This window comes from Rhinichthys klamathensis, unplaced genomic scaffold, assembly GCF_029890125.1.
Source record: "Rhinichthys klamathensis goyatoka isolate OS25496 unplaced genomic scaffold, OSU_Roscu_1.1 h1tg000137l_1, whole genome shotgun sequence".
Lineage (NCBI taxonomy): Eukaryota > Metazoa > Chordata > Actinopteri > Cypriniformes > Leuciscidae > Rhinichthys > Rhinichthys klamathensis.
Window position 1 is genome coordinate 777,580 of NW_026606672.1, and position 23,912 is coordinate 801,491.

General features: G+C 39.1%; 2 protein-coding genes across 3 annotated transcripts in view; both read left to right on the forward strand.

Annotated features, from left to right (window-relative positions):
• The window catches only part of npdc1b (neural proliferation, differentiation and control, 1b), a 122,317-nt gene that overhangs the window by 54,734 nt on the left and 43,671 nt on the right, over positions 1 to 23,912 (forward strand). The gene's annotated exons all lie outside the window — the stretch shown is intronic.
• Positions 1 to 23,912, forward strand: part of traf2a (Tnf receptor-associated factor 2a) — a 47,142-nt gene that overhangs the window by 8,111 nt on the left and 15,119 nt on the right. Inside the window, exon 11 of one of the 2 annotated variants that reach the window (XM_056257387.1) lies at positions 755 to 3,858. The exons of the other annotated variant lie outside the window; for it this stretch is intronic. Within the exon in view, the coding sequence (XP_056113362.1) occupies positions 755 to 973 (219 nt within the window). The 3' untranslated portion in view covers positions 974 to 3,858. Of the gene's footprint in view, positions 1 to 754; positions 3,859 to 23,912 lie in introns of those variants that run through there. 2 annotated transcript variants of the gene reach the window in all.

The window sequence follows — 23,912 nt, forward strand, 5'->3', positions numbered from 1 at the left end:
AAAATATCTTCTTTTGTATTCCGCAGAGCAGAAGAAAGAAATTCATACAGGTTTAGAACAACTTGAGGGTGAGTAAATGATGACAACATTTTAGTTTTCAACTATCCTTTCAAGAAAATGTACTACCTTTCTAAAAGTTTTTCTTCTGTTTTAGAAAGAAGTCTCTAATGCTTACATCAAGGCATTTATTTAATAATACAGGGAAAACAGCAATTCTATTTGAAGTCTATATTTATTTTAATATATATTAAAATGTAATTTATTCCTATGATGGCAAAGCTCACTTTTCAGCAGCATTATTCCAGTCTTCAGTGTCACATGACCCTTCTGAAATCATTCTATTAAAAACAATGAGCGATTGTGTATATTTGTGCTTTTCACTTGATGGTTACCACCACATGACATTTTTAGAGTCATTACATTTGTTTTATTCCATTTTCAAGATTTCTTTTCTTAGAAAAAATGGTATAAACTTTTTTCAAAACCATGTGAAACCAACATGAATACAACAAGTACATTTCTAAGAACTTGGCACATGTGTTTCAAACTAGATTAAGGCATTATTTTCTTTTCTTTGTTGTGGACAGTATATCATTCACCCACATATAATGTGTAAACGGGGCCATTTGTCATCCCTTTGTTTTTTCCCCCCCTACTGTTTCTTCCACTGAATCATGAATGACTGGCTTCAGTTTTGCATCTATCCATATCTGTCTAAAGGCCTTTTTGGTTTATCCAACACCTTGGTCCTCAGGTCACCCTCATGTTGCTGGATCAGAACAACAGGGAGCACATCATTGATGCCTTCCGCCCAGACATTTCCTCTTCCTCCTTCCAGAGGCCTGTGAGTGACATGAACATTGCCAGCGGCTGCCCTCTCTTCTGCCCTCTCTCCAAACTAGACTCCAAGAACTCCTACATCCGAGATGACACTATCTTCATCAAGGCCATTGTTGACCTCACAGGCCTTTAAGGTGTCTGATGTCGCTGCTCCGCCATGCTCTTTTCTCCAGCCTGTAGTGGTTCCCGTGCAGTACTTTTTTCCTGAGGCATGTTCCCTCAGTCTGAGCTCCTTGCCGTGCTCGGCTGAGCCCAAAGAGACTACGGTGCCCAGTGCAATATTGCGCTGGGCGTGAAGGATGCCACTCTGCATTATGTACCAAAATTGTTCCCAGAGTTTGTGCAGTTCTACTGTAAAATAGTTGCCCTTTGGGAACCTCTCACTCTCTCGTAGTGGGATCGCTGTCAGCTGTGATTGTAACGTAACTACTTGCCTGTGCCATATATGTGGCACCTTGCCTTTTATAGAGATTGAGAAGACTTTCTCCACAAGACAGACATCATTTAATTTCCAAGTGCTGAGCTTGTGTCGCGCTCCCTATTTGGGTGCTTTTTCCTTTCCTTAGTGTTTGAGCTACTTGTAAGTGAATGTTTCATGCGTAGACGGACATGGAGTCACACTAACGAATGATGTCGATGCGTTTAGTTTGCGACTGCATAGTTAACTAGCTTCATACTCTTGAGTATACGCATCGACAGTCTTCTGACATTCCCTTTTAGCATTGTGTGCCTCGAATGTTTCTCGTTTTCATTGGTTCTTTGTAGTGGTGGACATTGCTTGAATTTCCAAAGTCCAAAGCGCAGAATTTGGGTTTTGATAACCTGCTTGTGAGTTGAGGAGTTTGTGTGTGTGTGAAGGTGTGACCTGTTTTTTGGCCTTCGTTTCCATTTTCGGTGTTCTTTGATGTATTAGTTTGCATGTTGGATCTGTGGAAGATGCATTCAAGTTAGCAGCAGGCCAGGTTTACACCCTGAGCCTGAGAAGTGAAGGCAGTTTCATTGTAAAATCGCTGTTGAAGACAAAACCGCTAAATCACGCTGGTGTTATAATCATCCAGTTTTCCTTTGGACCTCAAATGCCTCATCAGCCGACATGGTTATACACATATAAAAGGCGCAGCCTTTAGCCTAAAGGTAGTGCAAGTAGGACAGATAATCTCATGTGCTTTATTGTGACGTGGAAAGGCTGATGTTTGTTAGCATTTTGGTGTTTTCCTGTGTTTTTGGGTGTTCTGTTGATATTGTGTTGCTTTGGGCAAACTTTATGGATGCCATTTAAAACTATATGACTTGCTTCGGACCATGTCGATCAGTATAAACCAAGCAGGTGTTTGAGAACTCGTAGTCAGTGATTCCTGTCGTCTTTATCCTAAAAAGACTGTGGGGTTTGCATTCTGTAAATGTGCTAGAAAATGAGGAATGTGATTTGTAATGCCATTTTAAAATAGCCTTAGTCCTTAATAGACAGACAGTTCAGTGCATTTTGTCCATGAGATTTGTTTCTTTTGGTTTATTTGCAACCAGAGAAGGAATTACTAAACATATACAATGCATAACTCATACATAAGGGCTTTTAGTATACAGTACGTCTTCCATGTGAGCTTTTTGGTCTGCTTTTTTAGATGCCTTTATGCTAACAAAGCACCTGGACCCAGCCTATTTTCAAACCAGTTCCCACAGATATCGAAACCTCTCTGTGCATGAGATGTTTTGATAGAGAAGAAAAAAAACATATTGTAAATTATTGGTTTACTTTGTAGACCAACATTTTATTTGTATTACTTTACCTTTTTATCTGTTGATTGAGATGCAGTATATGACAGTTATAAATGTGAGTGTGGTATATTGTTTAAGTATAAATAGATAAACTATACAGTCTACACAGTTTTACGACTGGTGTAGCTGTGGATATAACAAATATGAATCATAAATATATATATTATAGATTTATATAGATAATAAATGTACTATTTCCTGTTGGGATGGTTTCAAAATGTGTTCGGGCTCATTTTGGGCTTTGGTAAGTTCTCCTTCACTTTGGCAGCATCCTCTGAGGGACTGAGTTTTGAAAGATCTTCCGGATCTCTCTCTCTCCTTCTCTCCTTCCTTCTCCTCTCTCTCTATCTTTCTCTCTCAAGAACCTGTCTACATGAATAAATCTCACCGCCGTAGATTTCCCAGCTTGCTTTTTGCCCCATTGAGATTTCAAAGTACTTGTGTGAATAGTTCTGCAGGTGTGATGTGCCTCTGTAGCATAACCGCTTCTATACAAATGTTCTCTATACATAGCTTTAGCTAACATTGCATGTGGCCAGGGTGTTGTATTATAAATCATATTAATAATATTCTTTGCGATTTTTGCAAAACAAACTTATTATTTTGAGTAGCTGTCACATGATTTAATAGTAGTGCACACATTTTAGGTTGTGCAATTATACAAGTGTCCTTCCTTGTTCTTGAGTGTGAAATCTACCGTTTGCATTCACTCGATCTGGGCTCATATTCATACGCTGAAGTGGTGAATAGGAAATGCTTGACCTTACGTGGGTGAGAACCCCCTTTATCTGTAAGAAATAACATGTTATCTGACTCTGACTTCTTTTGGATAAGCATACACTACATTAGAAATGTGCTATTTTTTAAGTTTTTGCATACCGTTGAGATTAAAACTCACAGAAATAATAATTTGTGGAATCCAGGACTGATTTTTTTTTTCTTCAGCTGACTTAAGATTTGTATACTTTTTATTTCCGAGGTTGCATTTCATAGAGGTTGCTTTAATAATCAAACTTTCTACGTAACTTTGTATGCCTTTCTCATGGTGTCTCAGTGCCACTGATCTTCCTGATTCTGTTTTACAGAGCTAGAGATGTTACTGTGAAGGCACTGTGGGTTTCTTCCGCAAATTGTGGTAGTTGATGTGCCAAGGAAGGAACCTCTGTGTGATTCATTCTGTGTTTATGGTTTAATCCTCAGTGATATCTAAAATAAAGTCTTTTCTGTTCTCTTCTTTCTCCACTCTTGTATGGTCAAGTTCTGTTTTATATCACACATGACCACATGGGGGTGCTCACGCGCCATTATTTGTTATACACTACGATACAGGGCCATTTTTAGAAGACGAGTTGAGTTTAGCAGATAATTATTTCCTGTTGACTAATGTGATTATTTAGTACATTGTAATAAGTGAATCGAAGGTACGTTTCCGAACATAATCTCTACATCACGTAAATGCCTTTCTCACACTATTCCAGGAAGTACGAGTCAGTTATGGGGGTGTAATAATAGGGCTTCTCAGACTGATGGCTTTCACAGAGTCCAGTGAAGTGCTCTTGAGTTCAGGGTTTCCCTGTTGGACGGAGAGAGCTACAGTAAGAGGTGAAGAGGGTGATGTCTGAGCAATGGCATTTTCAGCCAATCTCACACATCCCACATCACTCGATGTTTAGAGGAGGGAGGCATAGCTGAAAGTGGTTTGTTTTATCTTGTTAAAAAGTATTCAGCTGAAATTCCTTATGGTGATATAATCTTAAGAAAAACTTGTTCAGTAGCCTACGAAACAATATAGGGGGAAAATAAATATACTAGATCTTTGTGTTAATCTCCAGACATGTACTGTATTCAAATGAAACATGTCAAATGAAAGGAGATGTTAGATTGCCTAAGAGGGCTTTTCTGTACAAATAAAGGTTGTTTATTGGCATCGATTGTTCCATGTTAAACCTTTAAGATTCACAGAACCTTTCCATTGCACAAACGGTTCTTTATAGAGGGAAAAGGATTCTCTAGAATATAAAAAAAATTCCTCACAATAAAATGAAAATAATGGTTCTTTGAGGTAAAGCCTTTTTAAACTCCTAAATATTTTCAGACCACATTGCTAATTTTTTTTTAAATTATGCCAGAATTTACATTTTTGGGCAAGCAATCAATTGAATTTTTTTTTTTTTTTTATAGGAGCTCAATGTATGCTGCACGCAAATGCTACATTATCCCCTTTTCTGGCATAGATGGGCAATGGCAGAGATCTTCCCACTAGACAATCTTCAGTTAGGCTTTTTGTCCATGACTTTTCCCCTGGGCAAATCTGGAGCTCTGTATCACAGTTAACAGACCCTAATCTGAGGATTAACAAGGGGGTATTCCCTCCATCACAGCTTCCTCTCTGTGTGTAGTCAGCAGATAGAAAATGATGATCCTAAAAGGAACAAAGCTGTACAATGCTCAAGGCTTGTCAGTAGAAACATAGAGTAATGATTAATCGCAGTCCTTCATTTGAACGATTCCCTAAAATCATAAGATCGTTCTTTTACTCTGCTGTTCATTATCAACCAACCACTGAAAATACTGTCTGTCTTGCAGATGTTATTGCTTTCTGTTGAGCTAACTCACTTAATTTCACAGTTAGCGCCATGTTGCTTGCTATTAGCTAATGTTTTGCATTTTCATCACCATGCTAAAATAAGTAATATTTTCCCTTAGTTGTGAATGTGAGTTTGCAGTCTGTATTGAATTTGATGCAGTGAAAGACTGCATCACAACTGCACAAAATGTCTTTGCCTTCAGTTCTCTTAACGCAAAAACAAACATGCTGCACGACCAGTGTTGTCTGATTCACAAACATGAATTTCTTTAAAGGTGCCCTAGAATGTGTTGAAATAATATGTAAATTTTGTCTTATATCTACATAGAGGGTATGTGGCTTATTTAAGGGCATTTAAAATGTCCAGATATGGTTTTACAGGTCCATTTTCAACTCTAGAAATTGGCCCTAGAATCAAATGGTCTGTTTTTTACCTAATTTGGAAGGGTCATGAATAGTAATGAGTTCTGCTCTGATTGGCTGTTTCATTTGAACCTGATTGTGTTCAAAGACAGCTGTGTTCCCTTACACAATATAGGATCATCTGTTTGGCAGCCTACATCATTAGTACGCAAGTGCTGTGGTGGTGCACTCTGAAATACAAGCGTGCTAAATAATCATACGTCTGTTTTTCAAAAATGAAAATTTTTTAACAAATGGATTAACGTTCGATGCCTTGTCAAATAAATGTAGCTTCAACTTATGTGGTGGAGAATGTGACGCTAGCTAGAAGGATCGAGTGAGCTAACATTATCTGTGAGCAACTAAACTAACATAGTTAAGCCCCTGACGTGTTGTTGATGAAATAGACGAAAGTAAAACTATTTGACAAAAGGGAATTTACATATGTATCTACAGTATTATTTTGTAGATTTATATGACAACACAGGCAAGAAATATTAACCTCAGCGTAAATACTTGACATACTATTTAGTTATGTATGCTCGTTACTTGGAGTTTGCTATTTGTTACTGTACTAGGATCTTGCGCTGGATCTAGATAACACAGTGTAAATTATTGTTAATAAAATCACTACTTACCGCTTGCGGGAATATAGTTGGAATTGCCCCCTTCTTCAGTATGAGACGCTGAGAGAAGCCTGATTGATATTGTCCCAGGTTAGAAAATAAGTCCGTGGTGAAATGGGCAGAGCAAACTAACAACTTCGAATTAAACTGTTGCGGTATGTATCCGATTATAGATAAACATCCCCTGCACAGCCTGGAACATAACATTTGTTTCCATGATCCTCGCTTGTCTCTTCACCTGCAGAACTTCCGATGATTTGGCTGCGCAGTTCCGCCTGGCATTGAACATGGGCTGGCATATGCAAATATTTGGAGGCGTACATATTAATGATCCCGACTGTTGCGTCACAGTCGGTGTTATGTGGAGATTCGCCTATTTTTCAGGGGTGTTTTTCAAAAACGAGATTTAAATGAGGAGAAAACAGTGGTGTTTGAGACTCACTGTATGTCATAGCCATATGTACTGAACTCTTGTTATTTAACTATGCCAAGATAAATTCAATTTCAAATTCTAGGGCACCTTTAATTTGTAAGCACAATAGGCATAATTCGTGAAATTAATATTTATTGAAATGGAATCAAATTTAAATCCAAAACTAATTGAATTGAATCTGTATTGATACTCAGCCTACTTTTCAGTGATTATAAGTTTGACCATTGTAGCTCAAACTAATGCCAGGCACAAGTATCATTTTTTTTGTATGATCATTTTGTTTGATTATACCCTCAAAATATTGTTTCATGTCATACAGCAGTATTTTTGACCAAATTAGCCCAATTAGGATGCATTTTATATCATTCATTGTGGCTGCATGTAATCATGTGAGGTGTCAGGTGTAGTGTGTCTGTTCTTTCGTCATATTTATTGTGTACAAGACAGATAAACTGCAGTTTAATCATCTGCTGTATTAGAGAGTCCTGTTACATCATCCAGGCAGAGAGGCTTCCTCTCAGTCCATTTCCCCTGTAACACACTGATTTCCCATCATCTCAGCACAGCAGTCCTAAAGACACCCCCTGTGCTAGGGCTGATGTTACCATTTAGGGATGTACAAAGAACACTTTGACCCACTTGAGAAAACAGACATCAGACATCCTTCTGGAGCCCAAAAACTGCCGATTTGTCTTAGCAGAAAAAGATTACGCTTGCTGTTCCACAGGCTCCTTTAAGTATTGCACCTGATGCCAATGTCAACCTGCAAATCTATCTGAAGGGACTGCCTTAATGCTTAGAAAAATAAAAGGCAATAACTACTTTTTTGGGTTGTCTTTTTTGCAGTGACTTAAAAAATATGATTCAAATAATTATGAATCCAAAAGTGTCGTATGTATGTCGAACATGTACATTGTTTTCCTGCACAGTTTATATTTCCTACATTCTAATCAGGGTTATTATTGTTAACTGCAACTATTGAAAAACTTTTTTTGTTAATTGAAATAAAGCTGAAATAAAATAAAACATAGATGAAAATGAGAAATGTTGGCAACTATAATGAAATAAGTTTAAGTTGAAGCACTAAAATTACTAACTGGAAAAACAAAAAAACTAAAATTGAAATGAAAATAAACCTTAATAGTAATTTAGTAAAAAAACCAAAACAAAAAACAACTACATTTTAAAACTTCAAAAAAAACAAAAAGTATTTTTTATAGTATATAAATAATACAAAAATAACACTGATTCTAATGCCGATATACTGTAAAGAATAGCTCAGCAAAGGTACCATTGGTTCAACCATTAGTTCAGAGTATACTGATCAACAAAAACCTAATTTGATTGGATACAAGAAGCAGTCAATTTGTTTCTATTGCTGCTTCGTAAATCTTTTTGGCTACAATTAGGTTATACATCTCAATTAAAAGTGCAAAAAGACTTGAAAAACGGGTCCAGTTTGAGTAAATGACAGAAGTTTCATTTTTATCTCTTTAATGTGGGTGTAAAGCTCTCTTGCGTCACAGAGGCAGGGCTCTGAGGGGTAGTGTAGCAGGTTTATGGCTCACAGTGGGGAAAGTTTGAGTGGTCTTTTGGGGAAGGTGACTGGACGGAATAGATCTACCTGCTGAGAGAACAGGCTCAGCACTGAAGGAATCATGCTGAGAGTGTACGGGTTTTCTAAGCCTTTTCCCACATGGAGGTTTCCATGCCTTTGATGGTTTTAAAATGTCTCTGATGGCAGCATTTGTATGTTAGATGGAAAATGTGTGTTCTGTAATCATTCCATTTCCTGTAATTCATCTACACAGGCATTGGAACTTTGTCAGATACAAAAACAGCATTTAAAGCAGCCTAAATATGAAGAATATGTTATTACATGTGAGGTTATGTGACTAATTTATGAATTCATAATATCATAATTCTTTAAAGCACTCTAGTGAGAAAAAGTGAATTGTTTTTAGTCAATTCATACATGTGAAATAAGAGATGTTGCAGTTTGTTGGTTATGTGTCAGCATCTTAAAACTGTAGGAGGCTGTGTTCAGGGAAAAGTTTTCTACTAAACCCTGGGAGATCTTTTCATGTGGTGGACCTCCAGATCTCATGCATTCTTCTTGGCTGACTTCACTTCCATGGCTGCTTCCAGTCTGCGGCTACCTCGTAGTTCTTCAAAAGATTTGGTAAGGCTTTAAATTAAACTTCCTTCGTCACCCTGCTTGTAATGACCAATGTGTTTGACATGGCGACTGATCCCCAATAAGCATCATTAATCCTTGGACATGAAACATATCATTTGCTTTAAAAAAAAAATCAGTGTCTATTGTACCACTATATTATTTATGGTTTTTACAAGAATGAGTGTGGATTCTGGAAAGTTTCCCCCTATGCCACATAGAGGAATCTGTGTCTCCGAGTTCTGAGAATTCTAAAGTTCGGCAGTCTTATTAGTAAATAATTTCTGTAGAAATCGATGCCGATCAACTGTCAGTAGGAAAATACATGCGGCTCACTGTTTCAGTGATCTTCTAAGCAAGGCATAATGTTGGCTGATTTGGAACACTAATATAGGCCGCAACTCAAATAGCATAAACTGACACGCAATTGATCCCAATCTCATTTTTCAAAGCTAAAGTAAGCTATTTTCTGTGACTTTGCAAGCCTTCAGATTCATTAGTCGCTACAGGTAAACTAAAAGAATAACAGTGTGAAATAAAACTATGTGCATTACAAACCAGTATTTAATTACAATAATAAAAAAATTAAGTAACATGATAAATACCAGTTTGCAACATCAAGCAGAATTACAGACACTTTTTGTACAGCTATAATAACGAAGTGGCTGACACAGGAAGCCTTGCCATTCAACTAAAAAATGGCCAAGCATCGGAACACAAACATTGGGCAAAATAATACTTTTTATTAAAACAATTTTTTATTATTATTTCAGTATTAACTTTAGAATTTGGCCAAAAACGAGTATCTCTGACAACAATCTGATGCTGAACAATTGGATTTACCTTTTGGACTAGACTTTGCATTAGAATCATGCCTGTCTTAAATATTGATTTGGTACGTAGCTCACTAGACTTTGGTAACATGTCTTTTGGGGGCTTTTTAGTTGTGTAGAGATAGCTGGTATTAAATGCTTTTTAAGAAGAGGAATACTTTAATTGGCAATGCTACAACTTGCAGTATGTACATTGGTGAATTTCCAAGCCAAAATGAGAATTAAGCTTCTCCTGGTTTCATCTCCTGCTTTAAAACTCAAGTGTCACCTCAATACTTCTTTAACTCAGCTTGGCCTATAAAAGCAGAAGGTCAAAAGTCAAAACTGGCCCCTGTAAGGTACACACCCCAGCTCTCAAGGTCAGAAAATGGTCCAAAGTTGAGAGCAGTGCAGTTGCTCCTACGAGGCCGAGAGTATCTAATGACTCCTCAGCAGGATGCTGTATTGGTACATATCATTAAAAAGGGGCCCCGAGGTTGTCTAGTTCATGTGTCTTCTTCCTCTGCTGCATTCTAATTGGACAGGTGGCGACAAGTGGTGTGAATTCACAAGCATATGGAAGGTAAAAGGCCTGGGGGTGAAAGCAAGTTCTGATGGGATTGCTCAATGTGCAGTGGGTGGACATTGCTCACCACTGTGCTGCGGTAGATGACTGCAAAATGTTTCCACTGAGCACTTCAGTGATATCAAACATTAACATCAGTATGTTTTCTCATATGACCGCATTTCAGCATGCACGTAACTCACCGAAGCCACTAATGGTGCAAATTAAATCCGAGCAGAGCAGGATTTTCTCTAATTTCTAGAAAAAGTCTCAAAAGTATGCAGATCACGAAATGAACACTCAAAAATGAGTTTTTAAAGGCTGTTTATCTTCTGTAGAGGGAATTTCATAAAATCAATGATTCCTTGAGCGTGCCAAAGGCTGTCAAACAGTAACATTTAGATAATTTATGGAAATCCTTTCACATGTAGGAGAAAACGGCTCATTTTCTACCTTTTACCCTCAGATGGTAGTGCCTAAATTTACTATAGGCACCAGAAACTTCAGCAAATCAAAAGAAATTTATTACAGGAAGGGAGTCATTTGTCATGTTTAAGACTAAAAGCATGGCAAGAAAACTAGCATGCTTATGTGGCAGAAAGGAGTGAATTATGAGAGTATCAGAGGTTTATGGATTGCATTCTTTCAGGATGGGCAGCTCACTGAGCTCATGGAAAAACTCTGTGCTTGAGAGTATTGATATTTACACCGGTTGGACAATAAAACTGACACATAGTGACCGGGACACTGTTCTGGAAGAGGAATGGCTCAAAATCCCCTGGCCACTGTGTAGGACCTTTATCTGTTATTCCCAAGACGAATTAATGCTGTATTACCTGCAAAAGGAGGCCCTACTACACCATACTAATAAATTATTGTGGTCTAAAACCAGGTGTTTCAGTTTCATTGTCCAACCCCTGTTTATCGAGATGCCTCCCTGCTAAAGGTTGTCAGCTCAGAAATGGTCCATTTCAAAATCTTTCAAAAATATCATAGGCATACACAAAGACTATTCCACTACGAAGATTTTCTTCAGCATTATTGCTCAGAGATTGTCCACCTACCTATTAAAGAATGGCTTCATTGACACTTCAGTTCAAAAAGCGGGCATTCCAGGGTTCTCAGGATGCTTAGAACACATCAATGTTATCTAACGAATTCAATCAGCTAAAAAGGAGAGGAAGGAGCTCCATGTGACATTCCTGGATTTGGCTAATGCATATGGTTCAGTGGCGCATGAGCTTCTTTGGCCAGCATTTTATTTTTTCAGAGTACCAATGTCAATAACAAATTTAGTGAAAGCCTATTTTGGAGATTTGCAATTTAGTTTCTCAACTCCAGAATTCAGCACTACATGGCAATGCTTAGAGGTTGGAATAATGGCAGGATGCACCATTTCTCCACTGGCTTTTACCATGGCAATGGAAGTAATCATTAGGGCATTAAGATGGGTAGTAGGAGGAGAGCGCTTGGCTTCTGGGATGCGACTACCACCAATCAGAGCATACATGGATGACATGACAACCATGACTAGAACAGTAGCCTGCACTAATCGGTTATTGGGGAAGTTAACAGATAATATTGAATGGGCACGAATGCAATTTAAGCCCTCTAAATCAAGGAGCATCTCGATAGTTAAAGGAAAGGTAGTAGATAAAACATTCTTCATTAATGGTGAGGCAATACCAACAGTTTCTGAGAAGCCAGTGAAGAGTCTTGGGAGATGGTACGATGGGGATCTAAAGGACACAGTTCGAGTGGGAGAAGTTAGACGACAAGCAGTGGAAGGGTTGAAGAGCATAAACAGCTGTGCTCTACCAGGCAAACTAAAACTCTGGTGCTTTCAGTTTGGTCTACTGCCGAGGTTGCTGTGGCCACTGACTGTGTACGAGGTTTCTTTGACAACAGTGGATAAGCTGGAAGCGTTAATAAGTTCATACATCAGGAAATGGTTGGGAGTTCCACGCTGCCTCAGCAGAGTGGGACTTTATAGTAAAGGAATATTGCAGCTGCCAGTCTCTGCTTTAATCGAGGAGTTTAAGTGCGCCAAGGTCAGACTGGAAATGACCTTAGTAGAGTCACGCAACAAATGTGTAAGGGAGGCAGCACCTGTGTTAAAAACTGGTAGGAAGTGGTCAGCAAAGAAATCTGTGGTAGAGGCAAAGGCGGCCCTTCAAATTGGTGATATCGTGGGACAGGTACAGCATGGAAGAGGGGGTTTTGGGCTCAGTTTAGCTCCTCCTAAATGGCACAAGGCAGGCCCAGCTCAAAGGAGGAAGCTGGTAGTCAACGAGGTGCGAAAGCAGGAGGAGAGGATGAGGTGTATAAAGGCCATTTCCCAGGCCAAGCAGGGAGAGTGGATGAGATGGGAGATGCAAGATGGGCTGGCAAGACCTTTGGTCAATGGAAGAGAGTAGGATCAGTTTCCTTAGGTCAACATATGATGTTCTCCCATCACCACAGAACCTAAACCTCTGGGTAGGAGAGGATCCCTCTTGTCCTTTTTGTTCATCACCTGCCTCATTAAGGCACATTTTGACAGGATGTAAGGTGGCTCTTAGCCAAGGTCGGTTTACTTGGCGCCATGACCAAGTACTGCGATGTTTGGCTTAAGCATTGGAAGGCAAGCGCAACATGACCAATAAGTTGCCACCTGTTCTAGCAAAACATTACACACAGAAGACAATATTCCTCCGCCCAGGCGAGCAACCACCAAGAAAAGGTGTTAAAACCAATTCTCGCCCAGGACAACTGGAAGCTGCTAGGGACTGGAAAATGCTGGCTGATTTTGATCAACGGCTTATTTGTCCACCTGAGATTGCCACCACTAACCTCCGACCAGATATTGTTTTGTGGTCTGGATCAGCACGCATTGTTCAACTGATAGAGTTAACAGTGCCATGGGAGGATGCTGTAGATGAGGCATATGAGAGGAAGAAACTGTGCTCATCTGGCCACTGAAGCAGAACAGCGAGGATGGAGAGTCCAGGTTTATCCAGTGGAAGTGGGTTGTCGAGGATTTGTGGCACACTCTACAACCCAGTTCCTCAGAGACGTCGGATTCAGTGGCCAAGAGTTGCGTCGCACAGTAAAGAACTTATCTGAAGCAGCAGAAAGGAGCAGCAACTGGCTGTGGTTGAGACGGAAAGATTCTGGCTGGCTGTGTACAGGCCGCCACGCTACGGTTTAGAAGAATTCTTGAAAAACTCGAAGAGTCTGTTGGTTTATTTGTTGGTTTAAGTTTGCATAGTAATTACAGTTATTACGTTCTTGTGTATACTGCGTGAATGAGGGTTGGTGTTTGGGCAGATATTTTGTTTTGCGGTAGGTAGTATGCCATACGGAACCGTTGCCACTGAAATTACTTTAACGAAGACAGTGGGGCTCGACAGCCTTAGTCAAACGGGTTGGCGCGTATGGTCGGGTTGCGGAGAGATTGTGGTTAGGTCACATGTGAACTACGAGGAAGGAGCAACCTCAGCAGCAGGAGGGATGTAAAGGTCAGTAAGCTGGGCTGAGTTGAGTGGGGGACGGAGGGGGGTGACTCTGGGACGATAATATCCAAATTGTTGTCTGGACGATATGCAAAATTGGGATATCGAATATTTCATAATTTTTACAATCCGACCCCCCCCCCCCAAACATGAAAAGAGCTGAAGGAAGTTAAAGACAAAACAAATACACACTATAACCTTCTAAACTATTATATGTTGCGATTTTAATACTGTATGGGTTTGTTTGACTCTATTTTTTGTGTTTTTACAAAATTACGATCGTTCCTCAATTGCACGAGAGTAAGCTGCTACTAATTTGCAATACAACTAAGTTCTTACCTGTGTGTTATGACGTTTCTAGGTTGAAGCAACAATCCAAAAACGTAAAGAATAAAGCCGATGTACGATTAATAAAATAGCTGATAGAAAAGGCAAAATATGCGGTGTTTGCAGAAAACTGAAGTCTGAAGTAAAAAAGTTTTTAAAAATTGCGTTGTATAATGATGAGTCCAAAAGATGGAATACATTTTCCCAAGAGATCCACCGTAATAGCCTCTGAACAGGGCTTCTTTTAACTTCTAGTAAATAGGTAGTCACATTGTTGTTAGTCTAATAGAAGTACTGTTTGCAAATAGGGGTGTAACGGTACACGTATTCGTATTGAACCGTTCGGTACGAGGCTTTCGGTTCGGTACGCATACAAACCGAACGATTCGTTGGACCATTTTTTCCTGCCGACCAAAATCCGTGTTGGCGCGACCACCATGACGTTGCACAACATCAAATGGCAAACGTAATAAAAGCGGAACGAAACTGTGCTATTATTTTGTGCTTCACGGACCGTTTCAGTTCGGACCATCAATGTCAGTGCAGCGCGCGCCGAACAGGGGCGCCGAATCGTGATGAAGCGACACTGTTATACACAGCGCTAAGAGATCCAGAGAAAACATTAGAATTCGCCACTGAAGTAACGTTACTAATAACATCACTGCGAGATCTAGTGAGAAGCATGCACATTTCTCTGTTATTAGCGGATCAAACGTGGAAACCAGGAGAAACATTTTGCCATGAATGAAATGAACTAGTCATAGGCAAATTTACGTTCACAGATCAGCAACATTCACCATGGATTTAATATAGTAACACTAACTGTAACCATGGAAGTTTGGCAGAAATAGTCAAATGCTTTCAGGTAGGCCTACATCACACATCTTTTTCCAGCACTTCAAAACTCAAATATTATCATATTTAAAAGTTATTCTTAATGTGATGATGACCAAAACATTATTTGTTCATCCTTCAAATATGACCCCCATTTATAAAACTAAAGGTTTCAAGATGTAAAAAAAACCTCGCACTTATTTAAAAATATATTTTCTTTGAATAAATAGGAAATTTATCTGTTATTTCTTTCTTTTTGCTGTATCGAAAACGTACATCACTGTATCGTATCGAACCGAACCGTGAATTTTGTGAACTGCCTATTTGCAAAGCACAAAGTAAATTTAATACGTACATATATTGTACTGAAAAAGCACTGTTCTTGTATTACAATAAATATTTAGTACAGTAACTTGGTTCATGTTTAAATCAATTGTCTCATATCTTTATGTACTAGTAATTCTATACAATGGTAAAATGGAGCAAGTCAAAAGACCAACTGGACCTTCTTTGCCAGTTTGCACACATTTCTTTGAAGGATTGCAAAAATATCGTCTGAATATCGATATCGAGATATTGGAAAAAAATATCGAGATATTCATTTTTGTCAATATCTCCCACCCCTAGACCCTAGTGATGTCCCCTACTCGGCCCAATCCAGACGGTTGTCGTGCTGGTCCACTGGGGAGACCACACTGTAGTTGCAGCCGTTGTGTGTACTGACGCGTCAAGTATACTGCAGCCGTTAACGCCGGACAGAAGGAGATTCACATCACCATATGGAAAGAAGCGTAAATGGATGGAGAGATGGAGAGAGAGAAGCATAGGTTACTGTAAAGCTACGTCTTAGTTTGTGCTTATCTTGGCGAAAGCCGAGTACAAATCAGGATGAGGTTTAACATCTACTCTCGTGTAATGGAAATCGTAGCTAACTTATTTATGGTACAGTATACGATACCACCTTTTAGCCACATACTGCAAAAAATGATTTTCTTATTTAGTATTTTTGTCTTTCTTCCTGTCCAAATATCTAAAAATTCTTAAATCAAGATGCATTTACTAAAGTAGTAAAATGCCATAAGATAGTCTTGTTTTCTGGAGAAATCAATCAAAATTAAGTGAGTTTGAATTAAGATTATTTTTCTTACCCCATTGGCAGATAATTTTGCTTGTTTTAAGCAACAACTCACTTAATTTTTATTGATTTCCCCAGAAAACAAGACATACTATGTATAAAAAAAAAATCCAAGGTGGTGGACAAATGTTGATTCTAAATATACTTGTATGCTGTAATACTATAAAGTATAGATACATAGATCGTTGTAGTGAAAAGAATATTTCTTGTGATGTATTTTTATGCTTATTAGAGTATTGTGCTGTTAGCTTAGCAACATGCTAACAATAAAATAGTTTCCTTAAAGTTGCTGCTTGCTTATGAGGTTCCATGAAGGTAAAGATGCTGCTTAAAGGTGTTCCCGATAGCATGGATTCCTATTGAAATGATTTGAAAAATTATTGGAAAAATTTGGCTAACAACAGTAAATGTGACCCCATGTTTAGAAGGCAGATGACTGTAGGCTGTAGAAAACGAGGTTGTGTACTAGGTTTTGAAATAAAAGTACACATTGTACTTTACATTTATGCTTTCGCCAGATTCTAACTAAAGCAATTTACAAATGGCAGTGGCATTTAACACTGCCATTTTGCAAATTGGGTTATTCATTTAAAACTATGCATAACACACCTTGTGGCAAAATACAGAGCCTGTTTCAGGGCTTCTCAGCATTGTAAGCATTGAGTATGACTTCATGAAAAGTTTCAAACCAACTGGAAACTGACAAGTTTGGGCTTTTTCAGTAGACTGATTTATTGAAGAAACCCTGAAATGTTCTGGGACACCAGGTGCTTGGAATGTATAGCTGGAACACGACAGTGAAAGTAATTTTATGAAGAATTCCTCCGAGCAAGAAAATCACTGTATTTAAAAATGTCTGAAGAACACTAGACTATCTTTTTTTAATAGAATTTTAATTGATTTGGATGAAAACCACTGCCATGTAGTCTACATTTCCAAATACATGTGATTTCAAAAGTTGCAAGCAATTAAAAACATAACTTTCATGGTGATTTAATGTTTGTTGAAGTTAGTTGTCCTTGAGTCTTCAATTAGCTCTTCAGGCTTGGCTATCAACTCGGTCTTCATCTGATTTTCCTTGCGAGATGTCCTCGCACTCAACAATGAATCCATTCTTCGGTGGTTTTGTAACTTAGCGGAGGTTTGTGTGGTTAGATGTAGAGGAGGCTCTGTCTCTCAACCCCCTGGATCACCAGGCTTTATTTTCCTTTCAGAAGCATGGCTACTGTGAGACAGGAGGGCCTCTTGAAAAGGCTGTGTTTTTCTTGTCAACGGCTACTGTTTTTGTTCAAGGAGCTTGTGTTCTCGCTGATCGAGCGTTGCTGACGTGGGGAGGCATGGTGCTAAATTAAGAATTTCCCTTCACATCTGCAAAAGCCTGCGAGAAAGGGGAAAAACTGTTCGAAAAAGCAGGAACTCAATATGGCTCTCATTAGGAGGTGTATAAGCAAGGGTTTATTGCATGTCTGCAGTATGTTCAGCTTGGCGCAGGCAGTCTCACAGATGTTAGCACTTTGTTGCATATTGGGCGCCTATGTTGACTGATGTAGCACCTTGATCTTTATGTTAAACAATCAAGTAACATGCTTTGTCTTCACAGCTAGTGAGAATCTTTTTTATTGGCTTTTGTCTTTCCTGTACAAGACAGTGAGGAGTAGACAGTAATGCAAAGGGAGAGAGAGGAGGAACAGGTCCGGGAAACGGCACAGGTCGGACTCAAACCTATGCTCCTGTGAGCAATGTGCACCACCCACTGTGCCACGGCTCCAACATCTACAGGGGAAATTGAAGGGGACATGAGAAACACAACTCAAAAAGTGGGTCATTTTGAAATAAAAAGGATGATTGTTTTAAAGCAAGGTAGAAATTTCAAGAATATAAATACAGAGCAAAGCACAGAATACATGACATGTTCCTCCTTTCTCTCAGCTCTCTCAGGTATACGGACGGAATGGGGACATGGTCTAACAAGGCGAATGGTATGATTGAAGACCACAAATATTTAAAAGCCAGCAGAAAGTACAGGTTTTAGTCTTTAGAATAAGCCTATCATTTTAAATAACATTTTAGCAGTGTTGAGGAAGCTATTTTGAAACAAATAGTTATAATTTATAATCAAACAAGTCAAGCTACTCTTTTGAAGAAATAGTTAGCTGCAGTAACAAAGTAGTTAACTACTTAAAGGGGAAAATATCTATGTATATATCAATTATGCTTTAAATTGATTAAAAGTGACAGTAAAGACACTTGCATTGTTTACATCAAGTTTTTCTATATCAAATAAATTATTTTCTTTTGAATGGTCTATTCATCATAGAATCCTGAAAAATGCATTATGGTTTCCACAAAAATATAAGCAGCACAACATTGTTTTTCCAACATTGATAGTAATTATTATTTTCAACATTGATAATAAGAAGAAATGTTTCTTGAGCACCAAATCATAAAATAAAATTATTCCTGTGACGTTGAAGACAGGAGTAATGGCTGCTTCAAAAATTCAGCTTTGCCATCTCAAGAATAAATGACTTAAGATAAATATATTAAATATATATTAAAACATTTTTAGTTAAAATAATATTTTACAATATTACTGCTTTTACTATATTTTTCATTAAAGAAATGCAGCCTTGATGAGCATAATAAACTTCTTAAAAAAATCTTACTCATCTTTCCCCACAAGGATGGCAATACCAGAAATCTTTTGATCCTTTTTTGGTCCCCATCATAGACTGTAAAAAAAAAAAGATGGACGACGCTCCTTTACTCTCTTCCATTGTAGAAAAGTGAAGCTGCCAATGTCTATATATGGCTAAAAGTTTTGTATCCTATATGTATGACAATTTCATTGAGTTTTATGGAGAGGATACACCATCTTCTAAATCCAACCGGGGAAAAGATTTGGAGTGTATTTTTGAGCAACATACTTGGGAGTTTATTTGTAAAAATGCTCTAACATTCTCATGTAACAGCAGACAGATTATTTCAAAAGGTCTTCATTTGTTAATTAAAACACATACCTTTCAATCGACTTAATGTGGCGCTGCGCATTGCAGACCGAATGGCGTATGACATCAAAATACAGCGAAAGCGACTGCGAAGCACAGCTTTCGAATCGTTTTCGTGATTCTTGATGTCATACGCCAAATGTTCTGAGCAGCATGTTGGCTTTTTTAATTTGCCATGAGATTTACTTGGGCAGCGTGAGACAGAGCCTGAAAGCGCCAAATGTGTGAGAGTTGGCAACCCTGTATAAAGTGGGTTAAATACATAGACAGTAAAAGAAATGGACAGAGCGATCTCATTGGAACTCAGTTGAGACAGTTGAAGCCCACTTTTAGCGATTTTTGAGAACTTCCGTTCCTGACGCGCAGACTCAGACCGACTCAAACTAAGCTTGATGACGTGAGCAACCTGTCTGACAGACGTTAATCTTCTAGTAGCTGTGCGTGAAAACTGCCAACGTTAATCTTGCAGAGACGGGGAACTTGAGCAAAGAGTTCTTTGGCGTGAGTGAGCAGGAGTAAGAATTCCGTTGCTTTTATGGACTCATTATCTATGGGCTTCTCCCTTGACGGGACGTCCCCCCGATTGCCTGCGAGCTTCTCCTGCTGTCTGTACGGTAACTTCTGTACAGCGCGACAGAGAGTCGAGTGGTTATGACGCAATCGTTAGCCTATTTTTACTAAATCTGTTTCTACGGGGCCATAGTGTAACATAGAAGGTAATGGAGCCCTTTATACATTGTCGTGTTTCTTTAGAAATAAATAATGGACAAATGGAGTCTTTAAACGCCTCAGATGTAAAGTTATTCGCTGTCAAAGTGACGCAAAAATGAATGGGAGTCAATGGAAATGCTAACGCAAGTGAAGTTCTGCTACAACATGGCGGCACCCGTCCGGCTTCAACTTCCGGTCGATGGATTACCCCCTTGGTTAAATATCAGGTTGTTCACCAAAACACACCTGGCAAATGAACAGCCAGCCACATGTACTTTTTGACTCTCGTGTGCTTTCACTGTTAAAGTGAATCACAATGTTCTGCCATTGTAGTGAATTCATCCAACCGGATGTTTATTCAGTTATCGTCTTCTGTGTACCACAGAAGTTGGAAATTCATACAGATTTGGGACGAAATGAGGGTGAGTAAATGATGACAGAGTTTTAATTTTTCAGAGAAGTCAGCAGTATTTCTACTTTCAGTTACTTACTCCCCAAAACCGCTTATTACTTTAAACACCTTCTCTTAATTTTTACAGATTACCTCTACTTATTTATTTAGTTCTCCAAATATAGCCTACAGCGAACGTTACACCTCTTAAAATAACCTTCTACTTTGATCTTGTCACTGACATATTTTTACAGGGTCATGGACCTACACGAGCACCTGGAGCATGCCTGTAGTTTGGGTGGTAGGATGTGTTGTTCTACGAAAATGACAGTTATTTGGTGGTTACACTTCTGTTTGGAGGTCTGAAGTAGAGGTGTTTAAACAGTAGCATTGAATTATATAACAGAAGGAGGCTAAGAAAAGGAGAGGACAGCATAAGTGGTCCCTCTGTGGTTCTAGGGAACGAGAGAGAGAAAGAGAGAGATGTTGAGTGGAGGCCTATACACCTCTACAACATGGTGAACTCATTTTGCCCCTCTGCTGGATGCAGTAATAGAATGGGGAATTCACAGACCCAAAGCTGTGAACGCTCCAGCACAAAATTTTGTTTCAGTTACTCTGAGAAGAAATGGTTCTCATTGAGGACAGCTCTAGTCAATTTCCCTCCGTCTTGAAGCCTTGTGGGACTTGTGTGAGGAAACCATTTTTGTGTGAAACATTTGTTTTTCCTCATCCTAAATCTGAAACTTTGGGATGTTGTTATCAATCATCTCAAAAGAAAAATGGAATAAAAATAAAAAGTGATACTTTACAATAAGGTATTTGTTAACATTAGTTAACAAGAAACTAACAATGAAAAACACTTCTAAAGCATTCATTAGTCTTAATGTTAATTTCAACATTTACTAAAGTTTTTTACTATAACTTTATTTACAAAAGTTGTATCTGTTGACCTGAGCTAACATGAACTTACAATGAACAGTTGTATTTATATTAACAAACGCTAACAAAGATCTATTGCTCATTGTTAGTTAATGCAATAATTATATCAATAACTAATGGGACATTATTGTAAAGTGTTACTTAAAAGTTTATATTATAGGACTTTGTAAGTGTTTGAAAAACAAGTGCATAATGAATGAAATGGTGGCCCACAGACAAGGTCAGGGGAGACGTTGATGGATGACCAAAGGTCACAGTAAAAACCTGTAGCATGGCACAATGCTTTGTATAAACATACATAAAGTAGCAGGGGTTCACCTAGACTGTGAAATGTCTACAAACCTTCTGGCAAGCCACAGGAAATCGTGACCTCAGAGGGAAAACAAAGACGTACTGTTCGATATACACTCACCGGCCACTTTATTAGGTACCCCATGCTAGTAACGGGTTGGACCCCCTTTTGCCTTCAGAACTGCCTCAATTCTTCGTGGCATAGATTCAACAAGGTGCTGGAAGCATTCCTCAGGGAGTTTGGTCCATATTGACATGATGGCATCACACAGTTGCCGCAGATTTGTCGGCTGCACATCCATGATGCGAATCTCCCGTTCCACCACATCCCAAAGATGCTCTATTGGGTTGAGATCTGGTGACTGTGGAGGCCATTTTAGTACAGTGAACTCATTGTCATGTTCAAGAAACCAATTTGAAATGATTAGAGCTTTGTGACATGGTGGAAGTAGCCATCAGAGGATGGGTACATGGTGGCCATAAAGGGATGGACATGGTCAGAAACAATGCTCAGGTAGGCCGTGGCATTTAAACGATGCCCAATTGGCACTAAGGGGCCTAAAGTGTGCCAGGAAAACATCCCCCACACCATTACACCACCACCACCAGCCTGCACAGTGGTAACAAGGCATGATGGTTCCATGTTCTCATTCTGTTTACGCCAAATTCTGACTCTAACATCTGAATGTCTCAACAGAAATCGAGACTCATCAGACCAGGCAACATTTTTCCAGTCTTCAACTGTTCAATTTTGGTGAGCTCTTGCAAATTGTAGCCTCTTTTTCCTATTTGTAGAGGAGATGAGTGGTACCCGGTGGAGTCTTCTGCTGTTGTAGCCCATCCGCCTCAAGGTTGTGCGTGTTGTGGCTTTACAAATGCTTTGCTGCATACCTCGGTTGTAACGAGTGGTTATTTCAGTCACTGTTGCCCTTATATCAGCTCGAACCAGTCTGGCCATTCTCCTCTGACCTCTGGCATCAACAAGGCATTTCCGCCCACAGAACTGCCGCTCACTGGATGTTTTTTCTTTTTCGGACCATTCTCTGTAAACCCTAGAGATGGTTGTGCGTGAAAATCCCAGTAGATTAGCAGTTTCTGAAATACTCAGACCAGCCCTTCTGGCACCAACAATCATGCCACGTTCAAAGTCACTCAAATCAACTTTCTTCCCCATACTGATGCTCGGTTTGAACTGCAGGAGATTGTCTTGACCATGTCTGCATGCCTAAATGCACTGAGTTGCCGCCATGTGATTGGCTGCTTAGAAATTAAGTGTTAACGAGCAGTTGGACAGGTGTACCTAATAAAGTGGCCGGTGAGTGTATATGCGCTCTCAAATGGATTTCGTTCAAGACTATTAGTGTTAAAGTTGGTTTACAAGTCACTTTTTCTCTACATCCACTCAGATACGGCATTAAAGAAATATTCCAGATTCAATACCAATTAAGCTTGCTCTAATGCCGTATGCCCTTCTTTCTTTTATGGACCACAAAAGGAGAATAAAAAAAAAAAAATGTCCTGCTCGCGCTCATCCATATATTATAATGGCAATGAATAGCGACCAGCATCAAGCTTTTTAAAAAAACACGAAAAGTATCACAGATCGTCGCTTTGCCGTGCACTGTAGACCTATGGCCAAGGTCAGAATTTTCGTTAAAAATAATGCATACAATTTCATCATATACCCCGAGAACACTTGGAATTTGAATCGTGTGGCATGGGATCATTTCATTTTAGGGTGAACTATCCCTTTAATCTAGCCTGGGAAAACCCAGACAACTTCCGGCAAATTTAGATTTGCTTTGAAAGTTAGTCTGGCAAAGAGCTCATTCAAGCCCATTTCCAATCCGCCGAAATCGAGGCACCAATCAGAAACGTTGGGGCGGGCTTTACACGATGAAGACAGCGCTGGGATTTTGAAGCAGATTTTGTAGCCTACATTACAAAGATGGATGCCGCCGTCGAACATCACTCGTTCGAATCAGCTATCGCGTCTGTTTTAAGCGATTTGAACGTTTCCTTTTTGTTAAAAACCGAGCAAAGAACAACACTCTGAGATGTTTCTGCCGCTCTGCATACGTCATCTCCTTCATCGCTCTGATTGGTTTTAGGTCTATCCGCGACGTCCGTTGGTGACGTCCCTCTGGAAATGATTTGTCTATGACGCTTTGCCAGACCATAACTCAGTTACAACTGAGAATGGTCTGGTTTTAACCAGGCTACCTTTAATCAGCATTTATGGCAGAATAGGCTTAATGCACAGCTTCACTACTTCCTGAACTTTAGCCAGCTCCTTTGTTTCCTGTCTGCCATTATTGGACAAACTGATTAATCCAGGTGTGCCTGGCCTCAGTAACAATAATCAGGCACACCTGGATTAATCAGTTTGTCCAATAATGGCAGACAGGAAACAAAGGAGCTGGATAAAGTTCAGGAAGTAGTGAAGCTGTGCATAAAGCCTATTGCCTTTATAAAATGTTACATGAGGCACTTACAATGGAAGTAAATGGGGCCAATTTGTGGAGGATTTAAAAGCAATACTATGAAGCTTATTATTAAAAA